Source organism: Thermobia domestica, chromosome 17 (assembly GCF_964235325.1).
Source record: "Thermobia domestica chromosome 17, izTheDome1.hap1.1, whole genome shotgun sequence".
Lineage (NCBI taxonomy): Eukaryota > Metazoa > Arthropoda > Insecta > Zygentoma > Lepismatidae > Thermobia > Thermobia domestica.
Window position 1 is genome coordinate 113,241,575 of NC_137470.1, and position 22,860 is coordinate 113,264,434.

At 35.7% G+C, this 22,860-nt stretch overlaps 1 protein-coding gene across 2 annotated transcripts in view; it reads left to right on the forward strand.

The window, feature by feature from the left end:
- The window catches only part of LOC145674300 (solute carrier family 53 member 1-like), a 149,855-nt gene that overhangs the window by 27,224 nt on the left and 99,771 nt on the right, over nt 1–22,860 (forward strand). For both annotated transcript variants that reach the window (XM_081744154.1, XM_081744153.1), the window contains one exon: nt 9,880–9,952. In XM_081744154.1, coding sequence (XP_081600280.1) covers nt 9,884–9,952 — 69 coding nt within the window. In that variant the 5' untranslated portion in view covers nt 9,880–9,883. The remainder of the gene's footprint in view (nt 1–9,879; nt 9,953–22,860) is intronic.

Sequence of the window (22,860 nt, forward strand, 5' to 3'; positions counted from 1 at the left end):
TTTATGATTGGTTTCTATTAGGTGCTAAACTGGTAATATACGAGTGGGTTCCTGGCTTTTTGTGGAAGCCTTCTGAGTGAAAAATTTACGCAAATCCTCACTTCTCGAACTGTGCTGAACTTGACCTCTTAGAAAGCAGGTTCATATACCTATACGAGGATGGCAAAACATACTATTTCACGTTTTGGCTATTTTCTACTTTTCCCTCCGGTAGTTGGTTACTCTAAGATTTATATGTTGGAAGAAGTTCGTAATGGCTTAATTAAAAATTTCCTATTTAGCAGTATATATATATAATATCGTTTTCACTAGTGAACTGAAAGTATTTTAAATTTATATATATTAATGAAAGGAGGGAACAACCAAATCATTTACACACCAAATCCTCGTAAGTGCTAAGTCAATGATTGGATCTTCAGCGTGCTGTCTGGATGCATTAACCACTATGCTACCCAGTCTGCTTTTTAGAATAGCCATACACCCTCTCAATCTTGAGGTAGGTGCTCTTTACTTAGATCACATGACTTATACTACAAACTAGCTGTTGCTCTTCAACAATCCAGTGTCCATATTCAGAACACCTCTGACGATTGTATTATCATTATATATTAATAAAAGGAGGAAACGACCGGGTTTGTGACACACCAAATCCTCTGTAGGTGCGAATTCAATAATAAGCAACGTGGGAGACCCGCGTTCGATTCCCGGCGGGAGCTCATGTGGTTCGGATTCCACGTTAATCAGTAGGTCTACGTCTCATATAACCTCGCTGCTGAAAGGGACGCTAAAATAAAAATCCAATCAATGATAAGCAAAGAGTGATATATTCTTTCATTAAGATATATACACAGGTATCCAAAACTTAAGCATAATGACTGTTTAAGAACATAGGGCACGAAGAACGTAAAAAAGTCACACCAAATGGAACCAACATATCACACGTAAATTCACACGGAATAGGCCAAATTTGAAGGAAAACATGGTAAAAGGGGTCACACAACAGAAACTCAAAACTTCGTACCAAAATACACATACCACAAAAACACGCAGTGGCGGCATTGAGAAAAGGTTAATATGGGATATGGTCGCCCCGAACAGCCATACATGTCTGTCAACGACGTTCCATGTTCAAGATCAGGTTGTTGAAGAGCTCTTGGGGAAGCTGATTCCACTTCTCACAAAGAGCAGTACAGAGCTCCTAGAGTGTCCTGGGGACGGGTTCCAACACGTCTTTCTAATGCGCCCCAAGCATGTTCAATCGGGTTTAGGTCAGGAGATCGCGCTGGCCACTCGATAGGTTGGATGCCTTCCGTCTCTAGGTATTCTTTCACCAGTTTGGCTCGATGGGGACGGGCATTGTCATCCATGAGCAGAAACTGTGGGCCGACTGCGCCCCTGAAAAGCCACACATGGCCATGCAGAACCTTGACCTTTGGCCATTAATGGACCCAACTTCGAATATGTGCAGGTCAGTACGACCATTCATCACAATGCCTGCTCAAACCAGTATGTCACTACCACTATACCAATGTCTTTCCACACTGTTCTTGGGATGTAAGCGAGTTCCCTGTTCGCGCCACATCAGAGTGCGATGGGAATCGCTCTGGGAACTGAATCGGGATTCATCCGTGAATAGTACGCGGTCCCATTCGTTGGGAGGTCCACTGCTGATGTTCTCGGCACCACTGTAAACGGGCCCTTTTGTGTGCCTGAGTTAGTGGAACGTATGTTGCTGGTCGTTGGACATACAGACCATTGGCTCTCACAGTCAGTGTCCGGTATACAGTCTGGCGTGACACTGTCACCCCTGAGACTGCTGCAAGTTCCGCTGACAGTCGTTTTGAAGGCACGGTCCGGTTTCCAGGCGCAGTTATGGATTAGTATAGGTCCTGTTGTGTAGTTGTCACTCGTGGACGTTCTCCACCGGGCCTACGTCTAATGTCTCCGGTGTCGATAAACTGTTTCCACAACCTAGACACGATACTTTGTGGCACATTGATGGCTCGTGCTACTGCTGTCGATGTGTCATGTTTTTCCAAGCGGCCGATAATCCGGCCTTTGATAAACTCATCCAGATGACGTCTTTGTTCCATATTCCATTAATTCGTTGCCACATTTAACTCAGCAGTACCTTTCGTTCACTCCGCTCATTGCACACATGGAATTCACCTATTTCGACTCCAAGCACTAGTGTTCGCTTTCTTCCCTAGGGGGCCAGGCGGACGTTTGTGATAGCCAATTTAATGCTCCTCACAAGCAATACACGCCATCTACTACAATTCATGTGCTCGTGATGCCCTTCCTGGACTTTACATGCAATTTCTTGCATTATGTTTAAATTTTGGACACTAGTGTATAATGATAATACATCTGTCAAAGCTTTTCAGAATATGAATACTGGATTTTCCAAGCACAACAAGTAGATTGTGATACAAACCATGTCGTGTAAGTAAAAAGCACCGATTAGAAGAGTGAGAGAATGCATGGAGGTTCTGGAAAGCGGACTGGGTAGCGTAGTGGTTAACGCATGGACACAACACGCTGAATACCCCAGATTCGAGTCCCAGTCTAGTCATCCACTTTTTCAATCTTTGTATATTATTTTAAATTTAATTCATTAGGTTGAAAAATTTGCATGCCTATACAAATGTATGTACCATATTTTGCCAGCATCGTATAGATATATTTTTCCCGTTCGTCAAAGAAGGAATGACGAGCGTAAAGGAATGTGACATGCAATGACAAAGAGCCCTCTGTATCAGGTCTGTCGAAACATTTGCAGGAATCTAAGCATCGCAGGTTTATATCTGTGCTCATCCGTCACCGGCAGGAATGTGTTTGAAATCTTCTTTATTAAGAATTTGAGACGCTACTCAAAATCTGGACAAATGAAATTTTGACCATAGATTCGATTACGTCTTTAATTTCAAGAAAATACAGGATCAGTAGATAAATTCATTTCATTACATTTTCAAATCTTGAACCTTTACAGCAGTTAATTTTTTGAAATATATCAGTCTTCACTAGTTCAAGAGAATATCAGTTGCATAAAAACATGCGGAAAACTTTTCTACTGTTCGCTAGCTGATTGATGGAACCTGAAAATACAAATTCATGTCAACTTTATATTTATCATGTAGTCTGCGCAGATTTTATGAGTTTAAATTCACCATTACCTTTTCACCAGATATACAAGTGAATTAACTCATTAAGGATTTTTTTATTTTTATTTTTTTAATTTTTTTTATTTATTTATTTATTTATTTTTTTTACGAACAGGAACACACAAATAGTGAAAAAGCCTATCAACTTAGCAACGTAATTTTTTAAGAAGCCAAGCTCGACACAGCTTGAAGAGAATTTTAACCACCTTCTTGGCGAAGGGTTCCATAGGAAAACAAACCTACCACCTGGGGGCGCGGTGGCTCAGTGGTAGAGCGTTCACCTCCGGTGCTTGGAGTCCCATCTCGCGCCGTGTGGACTTTGTGGTGGACAAACACCGTGCTCGGGGTTCTCCCGTTTCCTCCCACTTTCTTCATTCCACCATTTCACTCACCTCTCATCATCACCGTCTTCTTTAGCCTAACCGGCATAACCGTGGGTCGTAAAACTCATTTTCAAACCTATTAGCTATATCTTATAAATTTAGCAGCGAATAAAAGTCATTGGTAAAGATTTCAGCGATCATCGAAACCGTTTGAAATAATCTTAATTTCCCCAATAACAAGGTAAGATCTTCTCTATTTGTGTTATGGCCTATTTTATCACAGGTTTGCTTTCGGTCCATGGATAGACGATTGCTGGATACTGAGGATTTTATTTTATTTTTATTTATTCATTTATTTATTTATTTATTTATTTTTTTTAAGAATTGAACTTTTACATACACACATACTAATCTTTTCCTGTCCCCGTTCTGATCGGATGGTCTGATTTTTTGGTTAGATGTCTTAACTTGGATTGATCTCCATTGTCCGATTCCTGTTGATTCTCAACATACAGCTTTTGGCGTCTGTTGAAAAATTTTTCTTGCTAAAGCCGTGTTCGAGAACACTTTTTTTTTTCAGTGAGTGAAAAGGAATACAAAAGGGCAACTTACAAAATCATGGGACATTTCAGATGGTATTCAGTTGTAAATTGACAAAAAAAGAGTCTCTCTTTGTGACCGAGGGGCTAAAGCACATATATCCGGGTTCACTTTCCAATGGAGAAACTTGGATACAAACCCAAGAAGTGGTGCGGATCCCACTTTAAACGATAGGTTCCGTCTCATATAGCCTCGTTGCTGAAAAGGGACGATAAACTCAAATCAGTTACGAAGAAGGGCCATTACGAAAGTGCAAGAGAGAAAGAATATAAAACTCCTTCTCTTCGGTGACGTGGTAGTGAGTATTTACTTCTTCAAGCCGGATGGCTCAGTGGTAGAGCGTTCACCTCTGGTGCTTGGGGTCCCGGGTTCGATCCCAGCCCCCGCCAAGTGAACTTTGTGGTGGACAAACACCGTGTGCGTGGGTTTTCTCGGGGTTCTCCCGTTTCCTCCCACTTTCTTCATTCCACCATTTCATTCATTACTCATCATCACCGTCTCCTTTAGCCTAACCGGCATAATCGTGGGACGTAAAACTCAAAGATTTCATTTTTTCTTCAAGCCGGATTGACGTACACTTGTACGGACCTTCATAGTGCTTCTAGTGGCTGTTCAACGTACACGTATACGTCCCGTTTAGTACTGACGTACTGACGAAATGATGCATATTCTGCCATTTGTTGGTTTTGCAAATTGTACAACACAACGTTGAACTTGTAAACTAACAAGAACACAAGGCAAGTTTTTTAAACATTATTTTTGTAATTATGGTATAAGTGTCATTATTTATACTTTTTTTTTTTTTTTTTTTTTTTTTTGTCATGCAAAGATTCATTTACAAGTCCTGAAAATTTCGTTGTAATTGAGCAGGTATTTTTTTTAAAGATACGTTCAATTTTGTGACATGCGAAAATTGCTGTTTCGGTGATTTAAAACTACCGCGTCTCTAAGCGACTGATTGGTATTTAACTCCCGGCTAGTAGGGTTTTAAACGTAGTTTATCTCTCACAGTACTAATCACGGCAGTCGGGATATAACACACTCAAGCATACTTAGGATATCGCATTGTCTTCAAACACTTTTGACGCAGAGTGTTGATTGTCTCGGGAACAGCTGCAGATGTTAAACGTAACATACAGAAGAACACCAATTATCCGAATCAGTTGGAACCGAACCCCATTCGGATAATCAAAAATTCGGACAATTGGATTTATTCCGAAAAAAGGGTTTATTTTAATTAATTACAGTATGTACTTTATGCTACATTATATATATATATATATATATATATATATATATATATATATATATATATATATATATATATATGTGTTTTTTTTTTTTTTTTTTTTTTTAAGAAAAAGAGCTTTCAGTTAATTAAATGAGAAAGCAATACTTTTACATGTTAAGCGTACTTACAAGTGCATGTACATGTTCGCGCTGCGCCTACACTAGCTTCGCGGAGGGAAGGATAATAGCGCGCGTAGACAGAGTCATTGTTTTGCAAATCGCAGTACGTTCACGTCTTATTTTTTTTATGAAATTCTGAAAGCGATTCGGATAGTCGGAGTTCGGATAATTGGAGTTCTACTGTATTCCTGTGTACTATGGAACATTTTGTTTTGAGCATACTAAAGACATGGATTTTACAATACAGCGTAAATTTCGGCAAAACTACAGAGATACATGAGCACCAAATACGAGAAACATTTCGAAGCTTTTTGTTTAGAATAAAAACCACCGAAATCAGCCATTTTAGCTGAACTGAATAATTATTTAATTCTGGAATATTGCAATAATTGTTTCAATATTACAAGCATGTTTATAAAACTTGAAACTGTAACAACTTTTTAAAATAATTCTGTTTTAGAACTACAAAAAAGTGACAGGTGAAATACGCATAATCCTAAAAGGTCATTAGATATTTATTTTTCTGTCCAAGACCGTCCATTAACTGCTATTTAAATGGTATTTAATATGTTTTTACTGCTATGTCGAATGGTTTAGAAATTCGATTGTCCATAAATCGAGAACCAATAGCCTGCATAACTTAATATTTCACATCCTAATAAACAGATTGAGGTCTACCATCATGCCAAGTTTGATCCCGATCGGATGAGTTCTTTGTATGGTTTTTATTTTGGAATATACAGGGTAGCACAAAAGTAGGTATACAGACCTACATTGATCACGTAACATTTTAATTTATTAAATAATGAATTTGTTTGCTTCTGTCTGTTCCGAGTTTAAGTCATAGGTGAAAAGAAATTATGAACAAATAATGGAGAAATTAAGTCAATACCTGTATGGATAATAAGTAAGTGATATAAAATGCCATGACCTGATCAGTCACTTTTGGGCCACCCTGTATAACGCAAAGTTTGACTCTTAATAGCTCGGAAACCGTAAGCCTGTACAACATATCATTCTGAACCTCCCCTGTAGGGGGTGGGGATCACAGTTGCTCAGTGGTAGAGCGCTTACCCCTGGTGCGTGGGGTGCCTGGTTCGATGTTCGACAAAGTAAATTTGTGGTGGACAACACCGTGTCCGTGGATTTTCTTTGGGTATTACGTTTTTCTCCCACTTTCTCATTCCACCAGTTTTTCTGTCATCATTCAGTTGCCTTAATTATCGTCTCTCGTAGCCTAACGGACATGAACGTGGGACGTTAAACACTTCATTTTTTCGAGCTCCTCGTGGCTAAGCGGGTAGCGTACGCGCCTTTGGCGTGGAAAACCAAGGTTCCATAACTGGCGGGAGCTCATGTAGCTCGTATCCAACGTTAAACTGGAGGTCCACGTCTCATACACCCTTACCACTGCTGAAAAGGACGCTGAACTGAAAATGAAACGAAACAAAACATATTATTCCGTATGCTTATATAGCAGGTCGACGTGTAGCCAAAGTCACTATTCCAACTTTTGTGTTGATCGGATGAGCTCGTCTTAAAAAACGAAAAGCATTGTGAAGAATCTGGAATCTAGGATATTTTAAATAGTATTCGATGTAGATAAATTTTAAGCTAATTTAAGGATAGAAAGGAAGGGAAAAAATAAAGTGAGTAGGAACAAATTCAAAAGAGAAGCACAAAGAGAGAAGTGTGCTGACTGATACTTTTTATTTCATTATTAGTACACTGTCAGTTTGTTGTGCATCTGAAAAGTATGATTTATTGTACGAAAGAAGTAATTAATTGAAAAGTGAATCACCGCATTTAGAAGAAAGACATCTTTCATCTGTCCGTTACGCCACACGATAACTCTGGAAAGGATATGAATTTGTAAATTCTGCTTTCCTCAATGGATTACTAGAGCGATTATTTCGGCCGCGTTCGTTAATGTAGGTAATCCATTGACATCTTAACGGGTAATTGTGGCTGTCCGTATCTCATACATGAACATATTTCGCGTGCTCCTCTTTATTGTCTGTACAGGAGTTTATTCATTACTCCTATCTGAATTTTTTTGGTCTTTGCACTGGGAGAAATGGTTCATGAAATCCAAAATGTTTTATTTGAATGCTCTTTCTTTCCTCTGGACGAGTATATAAATGGAAATGAAGTGACAGAAACCTTGCTCGACTTAAGTTGATAAGTATGTTTAAAAATTAATTTCAAACTGTGTATTCGGTATTGTTTGGAAAAAGACAGAAAAATGCCCTTATGATACTCAGTCAGTCAAAGTATAATGAGGGTGCACGATGGCTTAGTGGTAGAGCGTTCACCTCTTGTGCGTGGGGTCGCTGGTTCGATCCCAGATTGCATCAAGTGGGCCTTGTGGTGGACAAACACCGTGTGCGAGGGTTTTCTCGGTGTCGTCCCGTTTCTTCCCACTTTATTCATTCCAGCATTTCATTCATTTCTTATAATCACCGTCTCCTTTATTTAGCCAGCATAACCGTGGAACGTAAAACTGAAAGCGTTTTCAAAGTATAATGATAAAAGCACAAGTTCATCGAAGTGCTAAGTATTATTTTTAAATCAAAAGGTTCAATCGTTTCCTTATTTCGCTATTTTATAAATACAAATAAATTAGAATACAAAAATTCGCTCCCTATAGGTGCAGAATTTTCGAGAACGTTTGGACATCTGCCAACTTATTTTTAACAGGAGTTTACATGCCGAGTTTCATCTCCGTTAACTTCATAAGTTCATGAGATACTCTCTTTTTTCCATTAAATATATAACCTCTTCTCCCCTTAAAATACGTGTTTTTATGAAAGTGATATAATAAAAACCCAAGTCATGTGTTGTCTTCAAAAATTCATTTCAAACGAAAATACAAAGTGGATTTATGTAGAGGCAAACATACATTCACATTTATATATAAAATGAAAAGACATTCATGCTTGCACGCTAAGTAGCTTTCGTTGCTTTATTCATTACTCTAATGACATCTGTCGACAATTCTATCAAACAATTGAAGCGTGCGCATCATTGCCCAAATATGCGTTCTGTATCCGGAATATCTGTGGTAATTAGCTTCTCGGTGTCTTGTTTTTGATGCCCACTTACCAGAGTAATTTTTGCTACCCGTGTTCCACTACTGCATGATCCCCATTTAAAGCTGGTTTTCCATACCCATTTACCATTCTAATTTTAGATACTCAATGACCATTGTAGTTTTTGATGTCCATTTACCAGTGTTAGGGGCCACGTTGGCGTAATGATAGAGTTATTCGTTTCATCAACAGAAGTGCAGTTCGTATATAAAGAATGCCACCTTCTACTAGTGGTGGTTCGTGCCATAAATAAGTCATCGTCGAGGGATCTTGCGGAAAACACCTCCGATAACTAAATGGCCAACCGGAACCCTCATTTCAAACAATTGACAATCGCTTGTGAAATGCACGTGGAGTCCTAGTTGGCACAGTTCCAAATACTATCCTTTAAGTTAGTGCTCGATTCCCTGTTCTCAAGACCAGCTACTTTATTCTTACATTGCCTTCCATTTGTTTCATATTAGCCATAGTATTGGGAAGAAAGAACCGGCATAGTGGGTGTTAAGACGTTGCAACCCCGCAAATGCGGTCAAAAAAGGGATGGGAGGAGGAAAGAATACTTCTGTAAAATTCAGCATCGAAACTCAAAAAATTTGCCGAATGTATAGTGTATTCACAAATCTTATTGAGTGAATACACTATACGTGGGGTCCCTGGTTTAATTCTAGTCCATAGTGAACAAACATCATGTGCGTGGGTTTTCTTGTGGTTCTTCCCTTTTCTGCCATTTCCTTCGTTCCACCATTATCATAGATTTTATTATCACAGTCTCCCTTGGCTTTGGTGTACAATCGTATGATGTTCAAGAAGGAAAAAACTCTTGTTTTTGGTGCCTATTTACTGCTTTAGTTTCTAATTCCTACTTACCACTGCAGCTTTCATGCCTGTTTATCACTATAGTTTTGCCGAAATTTAGGCACAGTTGCAACGATTCATTTTTAGCATACAAACCAAGGTAAAAGTCTAGTGTTAAGTGGTGAAATCAATTGATTATATAATACCGTAATCAAATGTTATCGGCCTCTGTCTTTCTGCGAAGATATTTGTGTAATTAAAAATTTGACATCATTATGAACCAACTATTTTGTATAATCTATAAAGATTTTTGATAATATTCGTAAAAGGTTGTCGGGGTAGATATTAACAAAAGTAATCACGATATAAAAATGGCTGCAAGATAGTGTTATATGAAAAAAAAAAATATATTCCTATCTTTCATTTGTAGTTGTTTCTTTTATATATATATTTCTTCTGTTACAGCTAAAATAACATTTGGCTCAATATTTTCAGAATCATGAAATTTGCTGAGCATCTTTCCGCCCATATCACTCCTGAGTGGAGGAAACAGTATATAAACTACGAGGTAAGATGATGAGTCAATAGTTCTTTATAAATATGGTGAGTACAATGTACCTACATGCACGTTGGTCCAGTTAACCTTGAAGTTATGTCTTTTCGAAGAACAGATTTTGAGAATAAGTTCAGAATGCTTGGATACAAACCTTTTTTTTCTTCCTTTTGTCTCATAGAGCAGTAATTTTTAACTTTACTTGACCGTACGATCTGCCAGACTTTACAAACGTTGAAGTCACGAGGGAGTATTTTTATTAAGATATTTTTTGGTGCGCCCTACCAAGATATTGTTTCATATACGTTAGGGAGGTTCGTAGTATTCTGTTTGTTTTACGTCTTAGAAATATGTGTATCAGGTTCTGTTGCTTTTTTCTTCAGATGGTGTGTGATATTATTATTATATTATTGAACTGAACATGTTTCTGTATTTAACTGAACGTCTTGTGTACTAAATTTTATATCTACGTAAATATAACTTTTTAAAATAGCAAAATAATTACTGCGAAATAACTCATAAATTGTACTTATTAATATCTGTGATTTTGTACAGTAGTAAGAACATGTTAACATACAATCAGATTTTTTTTTATCTGCTTTACGAAATATTGGTTCTAGCTTCGACTGGCAAATTAACTATAAAAAGTAAGTTTTGCGCGTAAGTAAGTTAGAATGGTAATTCGAATTTTTACACACATTTTTATGATAATTGTTGTGGAAAAATAACTGTGAATATATCAGACCACATATCTGAAAGTTCTGTGCTTATTTCAGTCCAGTCTTATTGTTTTGAAACACGATTTTCACGAAATTCGAAATGTTCTTTTTCATTTTGCTTGTTACGATATAGGCTTTGCAATTATTATTAAATGGGACCTGTAAATACTAAAATTTTTAATCTATAGATGAAGGCATTAAGTGAATGGTATTATTTGATTATTTTTAAAACTCAAAATAGGGAGAGTATAATGTATTCTTAGCACTTTGCTTATTTTGAGATAAAGATACGTTAATATTATCTAAATATAGTGAGATATGTTTTGAGCATAGGTACTTCGAGCATAACTAATTTAAACGGGCATTTGTGGAATACACTGTATACTGAACTATGGAACAAGTGTATATTACATCGTTACAAATGCAAACAGTTAATATATAAGCATCAATGGATTGCTTTAGTTTGATGTTTTTTATGTTTTAAAACGGACGGAATTTGTGATCTATCTTCTTTGCTTGTGCATGGAACTTAAAGTAGGTGTGGTAACATATTTTTTTAAAAGATTTATTTTACACTTTGCTGAGATAAATACACACATTTTTCTTGTTTCGATGTAACGAACACATTGACTGACTTTGTTTGATGATTGCAGTTTAGCCAATCTGGCATCATTATCACAAAATTGCCTAAAACTGCCTGTGTCTCCGAAGCTTGACACTTGTTAGCAAAGTGTAAAATAAACATTTTTCCTGTTTTGATGTGAGGAACATGTGGGCGAGGTTTGTCAGTATTCTCTCTCAACAACCTGTATATACATTAAAAAAAAAAAAAATTAAATGCATTTAGTAACTTCTCTTCAAATTTGATGTAACCAACTCATGCAAATAATATTAGTGAAACCGATAAATCTTTCACTTGAAAGCAATCTTACAAGAAATTTCGTACGTCTCTCGTTCTATGGCTTGTATCACACATACTATGTAGAATATTTCTTTTTCAGTGTTGATTGTTTTCTTAATAATTAGGTATTTGTATTGCTAAAGGATAATTTTTTCCTAGAGCCTTTTTCTTCAGCAAGCTATGTACATAGGAAGAGATATGTTGTGCATTCACTGAACACATTATTATTATTGGTTGATAGTTTTGAACACGAAATTTTTACTTTAAAAAGCGGATATTGATTATATTATTGGTATTAAACTTTTTACGCCATGGTAGCTATGGTGGCATATACCAAGAGCGCTCACCTTTGATGCAAAAGTATCCTGGTGCAATCCGAAACGAGGTGGCTGGTTTCACCCCCTTTTCCTGCGTCTGAAGTATTTGAGAAACTTTTTCCACTCAAGTTTTGATAGCGAAAGTTGCTTGCTTTAAATTTTAATGTATGCCCGAAGGTATCTTCTCATATTTTGGGTTGCTACAGTGAGTTACAGTGTTTAACTAAAACTTAATTTTTCTTTCTTTTCATCTCTCTCTGTTACGGGGAATTCACATTCCGGTTTCTGTCATCGACACTAGCATTTCTACCTATTTTTATTTTTAGAGTTACAAATGCGCTATGATATTTTGTAATTGAAAGTATGGTACCATTAAGTAAAATTGTTTAACGTAAGGTCATGTTGAAGGTCTTCGCTAAGCTTACCTTTTTTTAAGTGGATAACTTAAAGATAATGAAGAACATGAAAGCTTTAGAAACTGAAGTAAATAGTATCCGCAAAGTGCCATTATACTTGAACTAGAAATTGTTTTCAAGACTTTTCGTGTAGTGTATAAACTTGGGGGTCATAAACTGAGCACTTAAAAGGGCCTATCTGGTTTGCTATAAGGACCAGACTGTGTCACGTGATCAGGTCAAAAGTTACGTTGCATGCTAAATCAAATCTGGAGATTCCAAATCCAGATGTGAGATATTTTAAGTACGTAACCTCCTCATGGAGCGCCCTGGGTAATTCGAAGATGATGCATATGCGTACTTTATATCTTTATTATTGATTTTACTCAAAGAATTTGACTTTTGACAATGTTCCATCCGTATTTACCTTACGTGCTATACATCGTTTTTAAGGTCTTCCTTATGTCTTTACAATACGCTTTCAATTAGCCATCTCCTTATGATAGTTCTTGAGATATGTGGACAATATTTTATTTTCATTGCTTTTCCGTTGACTTTAGTGTTCATGTTTTGTGCTTTTTGACAATGTTCCATCCATTTTAGGACGACTTACTGTTCGAATATAGAATCTACATAGTCTCTTCTATATTTAAGCTGAATTGCAGCCATCTCCCTCAAAGTCTGTTCACATCATTGCAGCAACCGGATAGGCCTTTTCTGGTCAGTGGCCCCGCGTAGCGTAGTCGCTAACGCGCTCGTCTTTGGTACGAGCGGTCCCGGGTTGGATTGCTGGTAGGGACACTGTGTCGAAAAAAACTGTAAAAGCTTATTCAGGCAAGCCATCATGATTGAGGTTTTCCGTGGTTTCTTTCATCCCCATCAGGCAAATGCCGGGATAGTACCTAACATATAGGTCCAAGGCCGCTTCCTTCCTTCCCTTCCCTCGGATAGTGTACTCGCCGAGGGACGTCATCCCTCATTCGTGACGGGCTAACATGGTCATAGATACCGAAAGCCCAGAAATCTAAATCCTAATCCTATCAAATTTCTAGTCAATACGAAAATTGTTTAGCTATTAGTTTATTTAATAGCATTTTGTAGATAGTACCTGCCTTCATTCTTAGCATTTTGTGTAACGTAGTTATTAAAATTCAAAAAAAAGTAGGGCTAAACTTAGGAAAACACTGTAACACGAGAAGGACCATTGTAAAACTGTAAATACAAATAGGAAAATTGTTTTACCCTAAACATATAATACTTTTTTAAAGGTCAGTGGGATATGATTCAGAGTCCCTTCGTCTCTTTCTCAGTCACACATGGAGAAGATTCTTCTTTTTTATTTTTTTACTAGTATTTGTGTGATTTAATCTCACCTGCGTCAATTAAACAATGTACGTTCTTCTTCGTTATATACTCGAGTACCATATGACTGGTATGAAAAAAGATCGTCTGTAGTACTTCACAGGACATTTGCAAAATAGATTACGTATTTCGTTCTACTTTCGTTGTTTTTTCTTCCTTCCTTCATTTATTTATTTAATTGATTTTTTTTTTTTTTTTTTTTTTTTGCGAAATGAAAGACAAGAATATACAGGATGTCTCAAAAGTCCCCTGACATACGGTAACTGTTATTATTAGAGTTACAACAAAAAGGAAGAGGGGACACCGTCTCCAAATGTGATGTTTTCAATGTGAAATGAAGGAATTATTTAAATCCGACGAGCCGTTTGGACTGTACACTCTTTATGCCCCCAATCTTAAATGAAAATGCAACATTGCTATTTACTGGGAGGTGGATAAATTTTGTAAGGGTATAGTGAATAGGTGCTGGCCATCGACACGTTAGCGTAAAAGACAGTAACTTCACTAACTTATGTTGTGGGTCCAAGTAAATGGCAACGTCTCATTTTCATTTAACATTGGGCACATAAAGAGTGTACAGCCCAAATAGCTCGTCCGATTTAAAAAAAAATCCTTCATTTTGGTTGAAAACATTATATTTGGAAACGGTTTCCTCCATTTACATTTTGTTGTAACTCTGATAATAACAGAGTTACCCTATCTCAGATGACTTTTGAGACACATTGTATATCTTAGGAACTCAACCGAACTCATCCCACTTGTATCACGCTCAGCATAGTCTTGACTTAGTATACAAGTGTGTGAAATTTTATGATATGTATGGTTTCCGAGTTACGGGCCATCAAATATGGGATATGGACTTCGTGAACGTTTTTAAAAAAACAGTTTTAATAAAAATTTGCTTTAAAAAATCAATGAAGGGTTATTTCGTTACGCAATTGGAAAATTTATGCCAGTATTGAGTTTCAACAAGTAAAGAATAGACGTTTGTGGCTGCTGCATGTCTCCTTTGCTTCTCACATAAATGACAAATTTTTTAGGTGATACTTAATCTTAAATAAGCTCGTGTTCTGTGGAGAATGTTAAATTAACAATTAGGATTTGTAGTTGACCATTACCAATGTTACTTTTGTGGTCCAAGATTTACATCTCAGCAGGGCTGGCTGGTTAAAAAAAAAGTTCGTAAAAGTGTAAGTGTTCATAAAATCTTGATGAACACGCATTTGTGGGTTATCGCGTGTCACTCCCGCATATTATTCATATTATACACTCTGTAAAGAAAAAATAGCGACACTTCCTCGGATATGGTTTTCACAACATACACTAACCAATATGAGTTTTTACATGAATTGCTGATATTATTGCAATGCATATTCTTAATGAGCAGTTCATTCTTAATACTTGCGCCGCAGTTTCAGGTTTTTTATATGCATATAATGAATTTATATGCATATATTAGTAGCTATGTGTGTTTTCAGCAAAAACGGCAGTGTGGGAGAATTATACATAAAAGTATGAAAGAGCAACACTAATAGCACAAAACAAAAAATGTAATTTCTTAAGAGTGATATATATTGTGTACGATCATTGAGTGTTATAATACATCAAACTAGATTTCGTATGTGGACCATGGGCTTTAGGAAGTGCTGGGAATCGTCGAGGGCTTTTGGTGACATTATGCAACCTTGATTTCATGGAATCACTCCCGGATTATCTGTTCCATGAGTTCCATTCTATCCGAGACAGTTGTCTATTGAGTCTTCTGTTCATATTGACCCAAACTTTACAATTGGATTCATATCAGGCGAGTTGGGAGGCCACATGAGTCTTTAAATAGTCATATTCTTGCACCACGTATTAATGATTTTCGCTCGGTGACATGAAGCATTAACGTCCTGGAAAACGAAGTAGGCCATATTTTCTTCAGGAAAGTTATCTTTAGCTGTTGTAAGATTTCTACGTACCAGAATTTGAAGAGGGTTTTGTGCATCAAATGACTCTTCACATATATCCATTGTTCTTACGTCTTTGGCGCTGAAGCAAGCCCATACCATCACTCCGTAACTGAATATTTTCATCTCTTAAACAAAATCTGTATCACGTTCCTCGCTCATTCGTATCCACAACTTCACACCACTATCGTTTCCTACTATTCTAAACTTTTTTCAACGGAGAAAATAACATGCTTCCACTTGTCATAAGTCCAAGTAGCATAATGGCTCTCAAACCTACGTGCCGAAGTCTTCTGTGTTTTTGTCAGTTTCGACTTTCCAGGCGGTTTCTTTCGTAATATCCTCTTCATACAGTTAAGACAATTCAGTCGTACGAGTAACTGCAGTTCCAAGATCATCTCAAATTATAGAAACGATTTTTGGGGAAGTCATTCCTTAATTTTGCAGTGCTATTGATTTTATTTGGCGATCTGCTCTGGGTGGTGCTTTCTTTTATCTATCACACTGTTGACTACGGGAGGTTTCCTATACTCTTTTTGCTTCTGAATTACTCTTTCTGCCGTCGAATGGTGGAATTTGAGTATTCCAGCCATCTCCCTTAGAGATGTAACCTAGCTGTGCAAAGCAAGAAGTATGTGGCGACAAAGTCACATTTCTTACCAATCATACTTGTTTACAGTCCACATGTAGAAACAATTTCATACAAAAACAACGCTGTAGAAGAACAAAATTGCCCCTTGACACTGTTCAAACAATGACAAAGCAGAGAACAATCACAAAATGCTAATTTCCTGGGCTTACACATCAGAAATACAATGCAGAATTCTCACTCCAATAACATACGAGACGCTCTCAGGTGACATCTGGAGAAAATATTACTGATACATAAATAATTAGTAAGCGCCGTTGTACATCATACGTGTCACAGATAATACAAATGAACTATCGCTCATAATTTCCTTCTATTAATCTTCCAGCCGGCTGCAACTATGGTTTTCTGTGTAAGTTACCTTGAAAATTGAGGTGTCGCTATTTTTTCTTTACAGAGTGTATTCAGACCTAAATTCCCCATTCATTACTCAAAGAGATTATACTACAAAAGCAACTTATATATATATATATATATATATATATATATATATATATATATATAAAATTTATGAATGTTTCTTTGGTGATTTTTTAATAATTATTATTGTTATGCAATTACAATCAAAGAAAAATTCTAAATATTGTTTCGTTTTAATAATGTTTACTATTGATAAAATACATCAAAATACCGTACTTTTTTAGGGGAGAAGGTCATACAAACCCCACAAAAGGCATTTACTGAAATCAGAAGTATCTTTGGTATGTATTTATGTATAAATGGGTCAGAGCCAAAGTGAACTCAAAATAATTCTTATCTTTATTCACTTTCCTTAGTGATATGCAAATTAAGTCGTTGAATTTCTTTAACTTGGACTAATAAAAGTCGTAGTGAACTAACATGGACTTGATTAGTTCTTCTGTATTCTGCAGTATTTTAAAATTGTCCATATGTAATTCTGTATAATGGTTTCAATTGTGCAACTGCTTATCTTTTTGTCCTTCTCGAATAACTGTTGGCAATTAGACAATTATATTAACGTGTAAAGATCAGTAAAACGTATTTTTATCAGGAGTCCTTCGTGAGAGTCGGGAGACGTATCGCATTTGTGACTAATTAGTCCCGGTTTCGAGTTCAAATGGAGAACAATTTGTTTCGGATGTAAGTCGAGAAACGGTTTGGACTCCGCTTTAAGCTTATGTGACTCCTTCCAGCATAATCCGGTTGTTGCATAATAACACCAAGGTGAAACAAACTTATTTCTGTCCATATGTGATATAAATACATAGAGCAAATTATTTAAACCAAAAAAAATCTGATTTAAACCAAAAAAACGGGTTTTTTGTTTTTTCAATAAAAACATGGTTTTTGCCAACCCTGCATCTCAGTGTGCTAAGCCATTGCCATCTGTGTCCAGATGTCGTTAGCTAAGCATTTGAGAGAAATCGGTATGTAGTTATTGTCAACATACACCTTTTGAAGAACTGTCGTATAAATAAGTACATGAAGTATTTACCGTATTTTTTTATTTTTTTTTCTACGTTACAGATCTATAGATCGATCGTAACTCCTATTATCAAGACATGGGTTAAAAAAGTCCATCTGTAAATTCATCTCGTTCCCGTTTATTGGTAAAAAAAAGTTTTGAAGGTTTTTGATCTAATTTATCACCATTGATATTGGTTTTTATGTTGTGAGTTGAGTATATGGTCCATAGGATTACTCTCTGTAAGTTTTAGTAATGGGTATGTTGGCTTACAATTTAAATTTTCGGAGGGGTACATAGGAATTGTTAAAAAGTAAAAATTGGTAAATGTTCTCTGGGACATTAATATATATATATATATATATATATCTTTAAATTTGGTTACTCTGCTTGTTCCTTTACGTGCTCGTTACGTGTTTGCTTATTGACCTAATTTGTTGTTTTTGATGAGGCTTTATTACAGCTTTTAGTGAGGTTTTATTATAATATATGGTGATGTAGATGAGTATGATCCATCCCCTTTCATAGGATATGGGAAACATTAACGCACTCTTCAAGAATTTTATATAGAACCAATCACCCCCGAAACACAAACATTGGTAAATATTTTGTGGGACCCAAATACAAGTTTCTTTAAAATTTGGTTGAACCAACTTAGCTTCTTTTATGGATAAAAAATAGCCAAAAATATACATATTACCATATGTTCACCCCATGATGTGTTATTGACCTATTTTATCTTCTTTGATGCGTTTTTATGATATTACGTGGTTTTATGGTTGAGTAGAGGGGTTAATTCATTTTCATATGACATGGGTACATTGATGCTGTCCTCTAAATTTAATTTTATGAGGGGTATATACGACCACCTACCTAAAGCCATGGTGATTGGAATGAAGAGGTCGGTGTCACATATAGGAGGGGAGAAGATAGAAAACTGGTGACTAATTTTCGATACCTGGGTAGTATTATTAGTAATAATACGAAGTGTGAATGTGAAATAGAAGCAAGGATAGGAATGGCGAAAGTAGCCTATAGGAGGAAGAAAATGCTATTTTGTGGGACTTTGAATGAAGAGTTGAGAAAAAGACTTACAAAATGCTTCTTGTGGAGTATTGTACTGTATGGGGCAGAAACGTGGATATTACGCAAAAATAATGAAAAACGACTGAAAGCTTTCGAAATGTGGGTGTGGAGAAGAATGGAGAGAAGTAGCTGGGTTGAGTGGAAAACAAATTAGTGTGTGTTAGAAATGGTAGGGGAGAAAAGAACAATTTAGGTATTAAGAAGAGGAAGAGAAACTGGTTAGGACATTGGATAAGAAGGAATTGTATCATGAAGGACGTGCTAGAGGGTATGGTGGCTGGAAAGAGAGGGAGGGGGCGAAGGAGACTACAATTAATGGACGATATCAAAACAGAAAAATCGTACGTGAAGGCGAATATGTTACCTGAAGACGGTGGAGCATGGAAGCTTCTCAGTTGCAGCAAGTCACTCGCCAATAATGGCAGAATATCTATGATGATGATCTAAATTTTGTGAATTGCCAGAACTAAAAATGTGGTACGGCAGTATAGAGGAGGGGTATGTACCTCTCTAAGTTTGGGTGGTCCATTCTCGTTCCATTTTATGGATAAAAATACTTAAAATACATAAATTTTTAAGGTTTTTGATCTATTATATTCTCTTTCATGAGGTTTTATTACGCTATGTGGGATCGTTCCCATCCATGAGTACATTGATGCTCCCACCTTAAATTTTGGAAAGGCTCCATAGGATCACCCCTTCAATTTAGAACTGTTAAAAAACAGAAATTCGTAAATGTTCTGTAGGATTTGTGTATATACATTTTGTAAATTAGGATGCTTCACGTTGATCCTTTGCATGTGCAAAAAATGCCAAAAGTTCTAATTTGTGACGGGCTTTGACCTCATTAAAGATGAGAGTGTGATCATATGAATAATTATAGGCTATAGTGTAAGTTCATTGGTAAAAAAGTAAAAAAGAAATTTCTTTGTTGAAATTTAATTTGTTGATTCCTGCTTCTAAAATTGATTACACGCTACAATAACAATTTTCACTTGGAACTCCAGTAGCAACTCATAGGCTATAAGATCATATATGAATAGTTAATCTTGGTACAATTTGATTGGCTAATAATTTTCAAAACTTTGTTTGAACTTTTAAAAAGTTTATTTATTTATTTATTTATTTATTTTTTCGATTTCAATTTCCTAACTTTTATTCAAACATTTTTGAATATTATTATTGTAGTGACGGTTCATAGTCTTAAGGTCGTTTGTGGAAAAATTTGGGACTTGAAACTTGATAGGTAATTGCAGAAACTTATATACAGTAACAATTTCACACATCGAACCTTCGGATTATTAGTCATGACTCATAGTGTAAGGTCATAGATATAGTCAAATATTTGCAACCCGTTTATTTGGTAATCAAGTAGTTGAAAGCTGGATAAAAATTGTCAGTTAACCGTAAAACGTTCCCCTTATCAGAATATTTCTTTTTGAAAACATTAAATGTTCTAATTTGAACAATTTTTTTTCTTTTGTTAAGTTTCAGTGTTTGTTCTAAATGTTTTAGTTTGAATTCTTTAAGTTTGAAAATTTCTAAGAAATTACAACTTGACAACTTCCATTTTTATGTTTGAAAAGTTCTACACTCATTGAAAATTTTGGTTTGGATAAATTTTGCTTTCTGAAAATTATTTTACTTTTAAAATTTTTGTTTGAAAAAAAAATAACATTTTACATTGGGAATTTTTAGTTTGAAACTTTTAAACCCACTGAATTTTTAGTTTAAGAAAAGATTTTTAAACATGTTTGAAAATTTTTCCACCCACTGAAAATTGAGAAATTTGGCTTGAAAATTTTGTTCCAGAATTTCTAATTTGAAAAGTAATTTTTTGCTTGAATTTTTTAAAAAAAATCTTTGTATTTGCTCAATTTTTTAGCTTGAGAAATTCTCTTTATAAAATTTTTGTTTGAAAATTTTATTAAAGGTTCTTTTGAAAGTTTTTGTTTTAAAACTTGGTTTGAAAGTTTTGTTTCAAAATTTTGTTTGATTTTTTTATTTGAAAATCTTGTTGAACATTTTTCACTAGATTTTGAGTTTGAAAATTTTAACTCACTGAGAAGGTTTTAAAAATTAAATTTTATGCGCTAATTTCTAGTTTGAAAATTACTATTCAATTCTTTTCACACAGAGGGGGCCGCGGTGGCTCAGTGGTAGAGCGTTCACCTCTGGTGCTTGGGGTCTCGGGTTCAAACCCTGCTCCCGCCAAGTGAACTTTGTGGTGGACAAACACCGTGTGCGTGGGTTTTCTCGGGGTTCTCCCGTTTCCTCCCACTTTCTTCATTCCACCATTTCATTCATCTCTCATCATCACCGTCTCCTTTAGCCTACCCGGCATAACCGTGGGACGTAAAACTCAACTCTTTTCACACAGAATGTTCATTCTGGACCCCTCCTAAAATTCAAGAAACAGTTTGATAGATATGAATTTTGTAGACACTTAATTGATTAAAAACTTTTTAGATGTTTTTACTAGATTTTGAAAGTGTTATATGGGTGAGTTGTAAGTTTTATAGAATGGGTTTGTCCGTTCGTCTGACAGGTATCAGAGAAAAAACGGTAAGAGAGAGTGATTTTTTTTTCAATCTTTTCAGCATCCAAAGTATACCTTCCATCTCTGTTTACTCTATTCAGAACGGAAGTGGTTCGAATTGAACATTTCCAGTTTCATCGTTTATCACCATACAACAAAACGGTAACAATGAGAAACGTTTTTTAGCGTCTCAAGTAACGTACCGTACTATTCCAAACACTGTACGGAAGTCGAAAGTGGTTAAAATTTAGTATTAGTTCCGGTTCCAATACTGATATCCACACAACAAAAATGGTAGGAGATATCGAGATATGGGTTTCTGCAATCGATTCATTGTCCCAAGAATAGGTTCCATATTCCTTATTATCCCTCTATTCAAAACGAAAGTGATTCCGATTAGCGATTTCCAGTTTCAACTTCTATCGCCATAGAAGAAAAAAAAAAAAAGCGAGTAATAGTTTTTTGATATATTCAGCATCCGAGGACCAGGTGCTACTAACCTATTACAACCAGTAGTTACTGATGTATTACTTCAAATTAGAATATTGAATTCCCATAGTTTGGAAATCTACTGTAGTTTCACACCGTGAAACGAAACTCACTTGTTAATTTTAAGCATTTGCCACATGTTTTATGTTTTCGAAAGTATAAGTTGAAACCTAATTATTAAAATCAGTTATTATGCAGTAACATCAATTCTACACTTTTGAACCTTAAGGAAAACTCATAGTCCGAATCATTAGTCTAAAGTTATCTTTGGAGCATTTTAAACTTTACTTTTTATAATTAGTTTTGATACGTTTGTGTTGTACTTGAAATGAAAAATATAAATATAATTAAAAGGATACTTTTTTTTGTTTATTAACACACAGTGTTTCTTTTACCACACATATCGATGTTAGATAAAGGATTTGGATATTGTTTTCACAGTTAGTTTGCACTTCTTGCGCCAGTTTATATTTACAATATAATTTTAATTTGAACCGTCTTGTCAAGTCTATGGCACTATCTGGAGGTGGAAAATCAATACCTATGTTGTCACAAATAAACTGTCTATCAATACATGTGTGTATCCACGAACGGTATCGACAAGCTTCACACAATTTACATAAATATTGTACGATATGTGGTCACATTTATCAGAATAGTAAAATAGTATTTTTTCAGAAATATGCATGTTTTGCAACATACTTCAATATAATTTTTCACACTTTTTGATGCACTTTCCTTACGTAGAAGCACCATTTTCTCACCAAGTATTGTACGCAGGAACATTTCATTGTTTGTGCCTAATGATTTCGCAGTTGTCACATTCAGTTCACCGCGAAAATAATTACTAATATGGTTAATTAGAGTAAGCAATGATTTCCACTTTTCAATGTCCAATTGCGTACCAAACAGTTCTAATTTTCCCAGTCTTAATACAAGTTTTAAAATGGTAGAACTTAAACAATCACATGTTTCGTTTTGAATGTATTCACTAGATAGTAGTTAGCAAACAGGAATTCTTCGTAAACTTTAACGTTAGCGGTACACATCTTTTCAACTGGAATGCTCTTGCTTGAATAATTTTATCA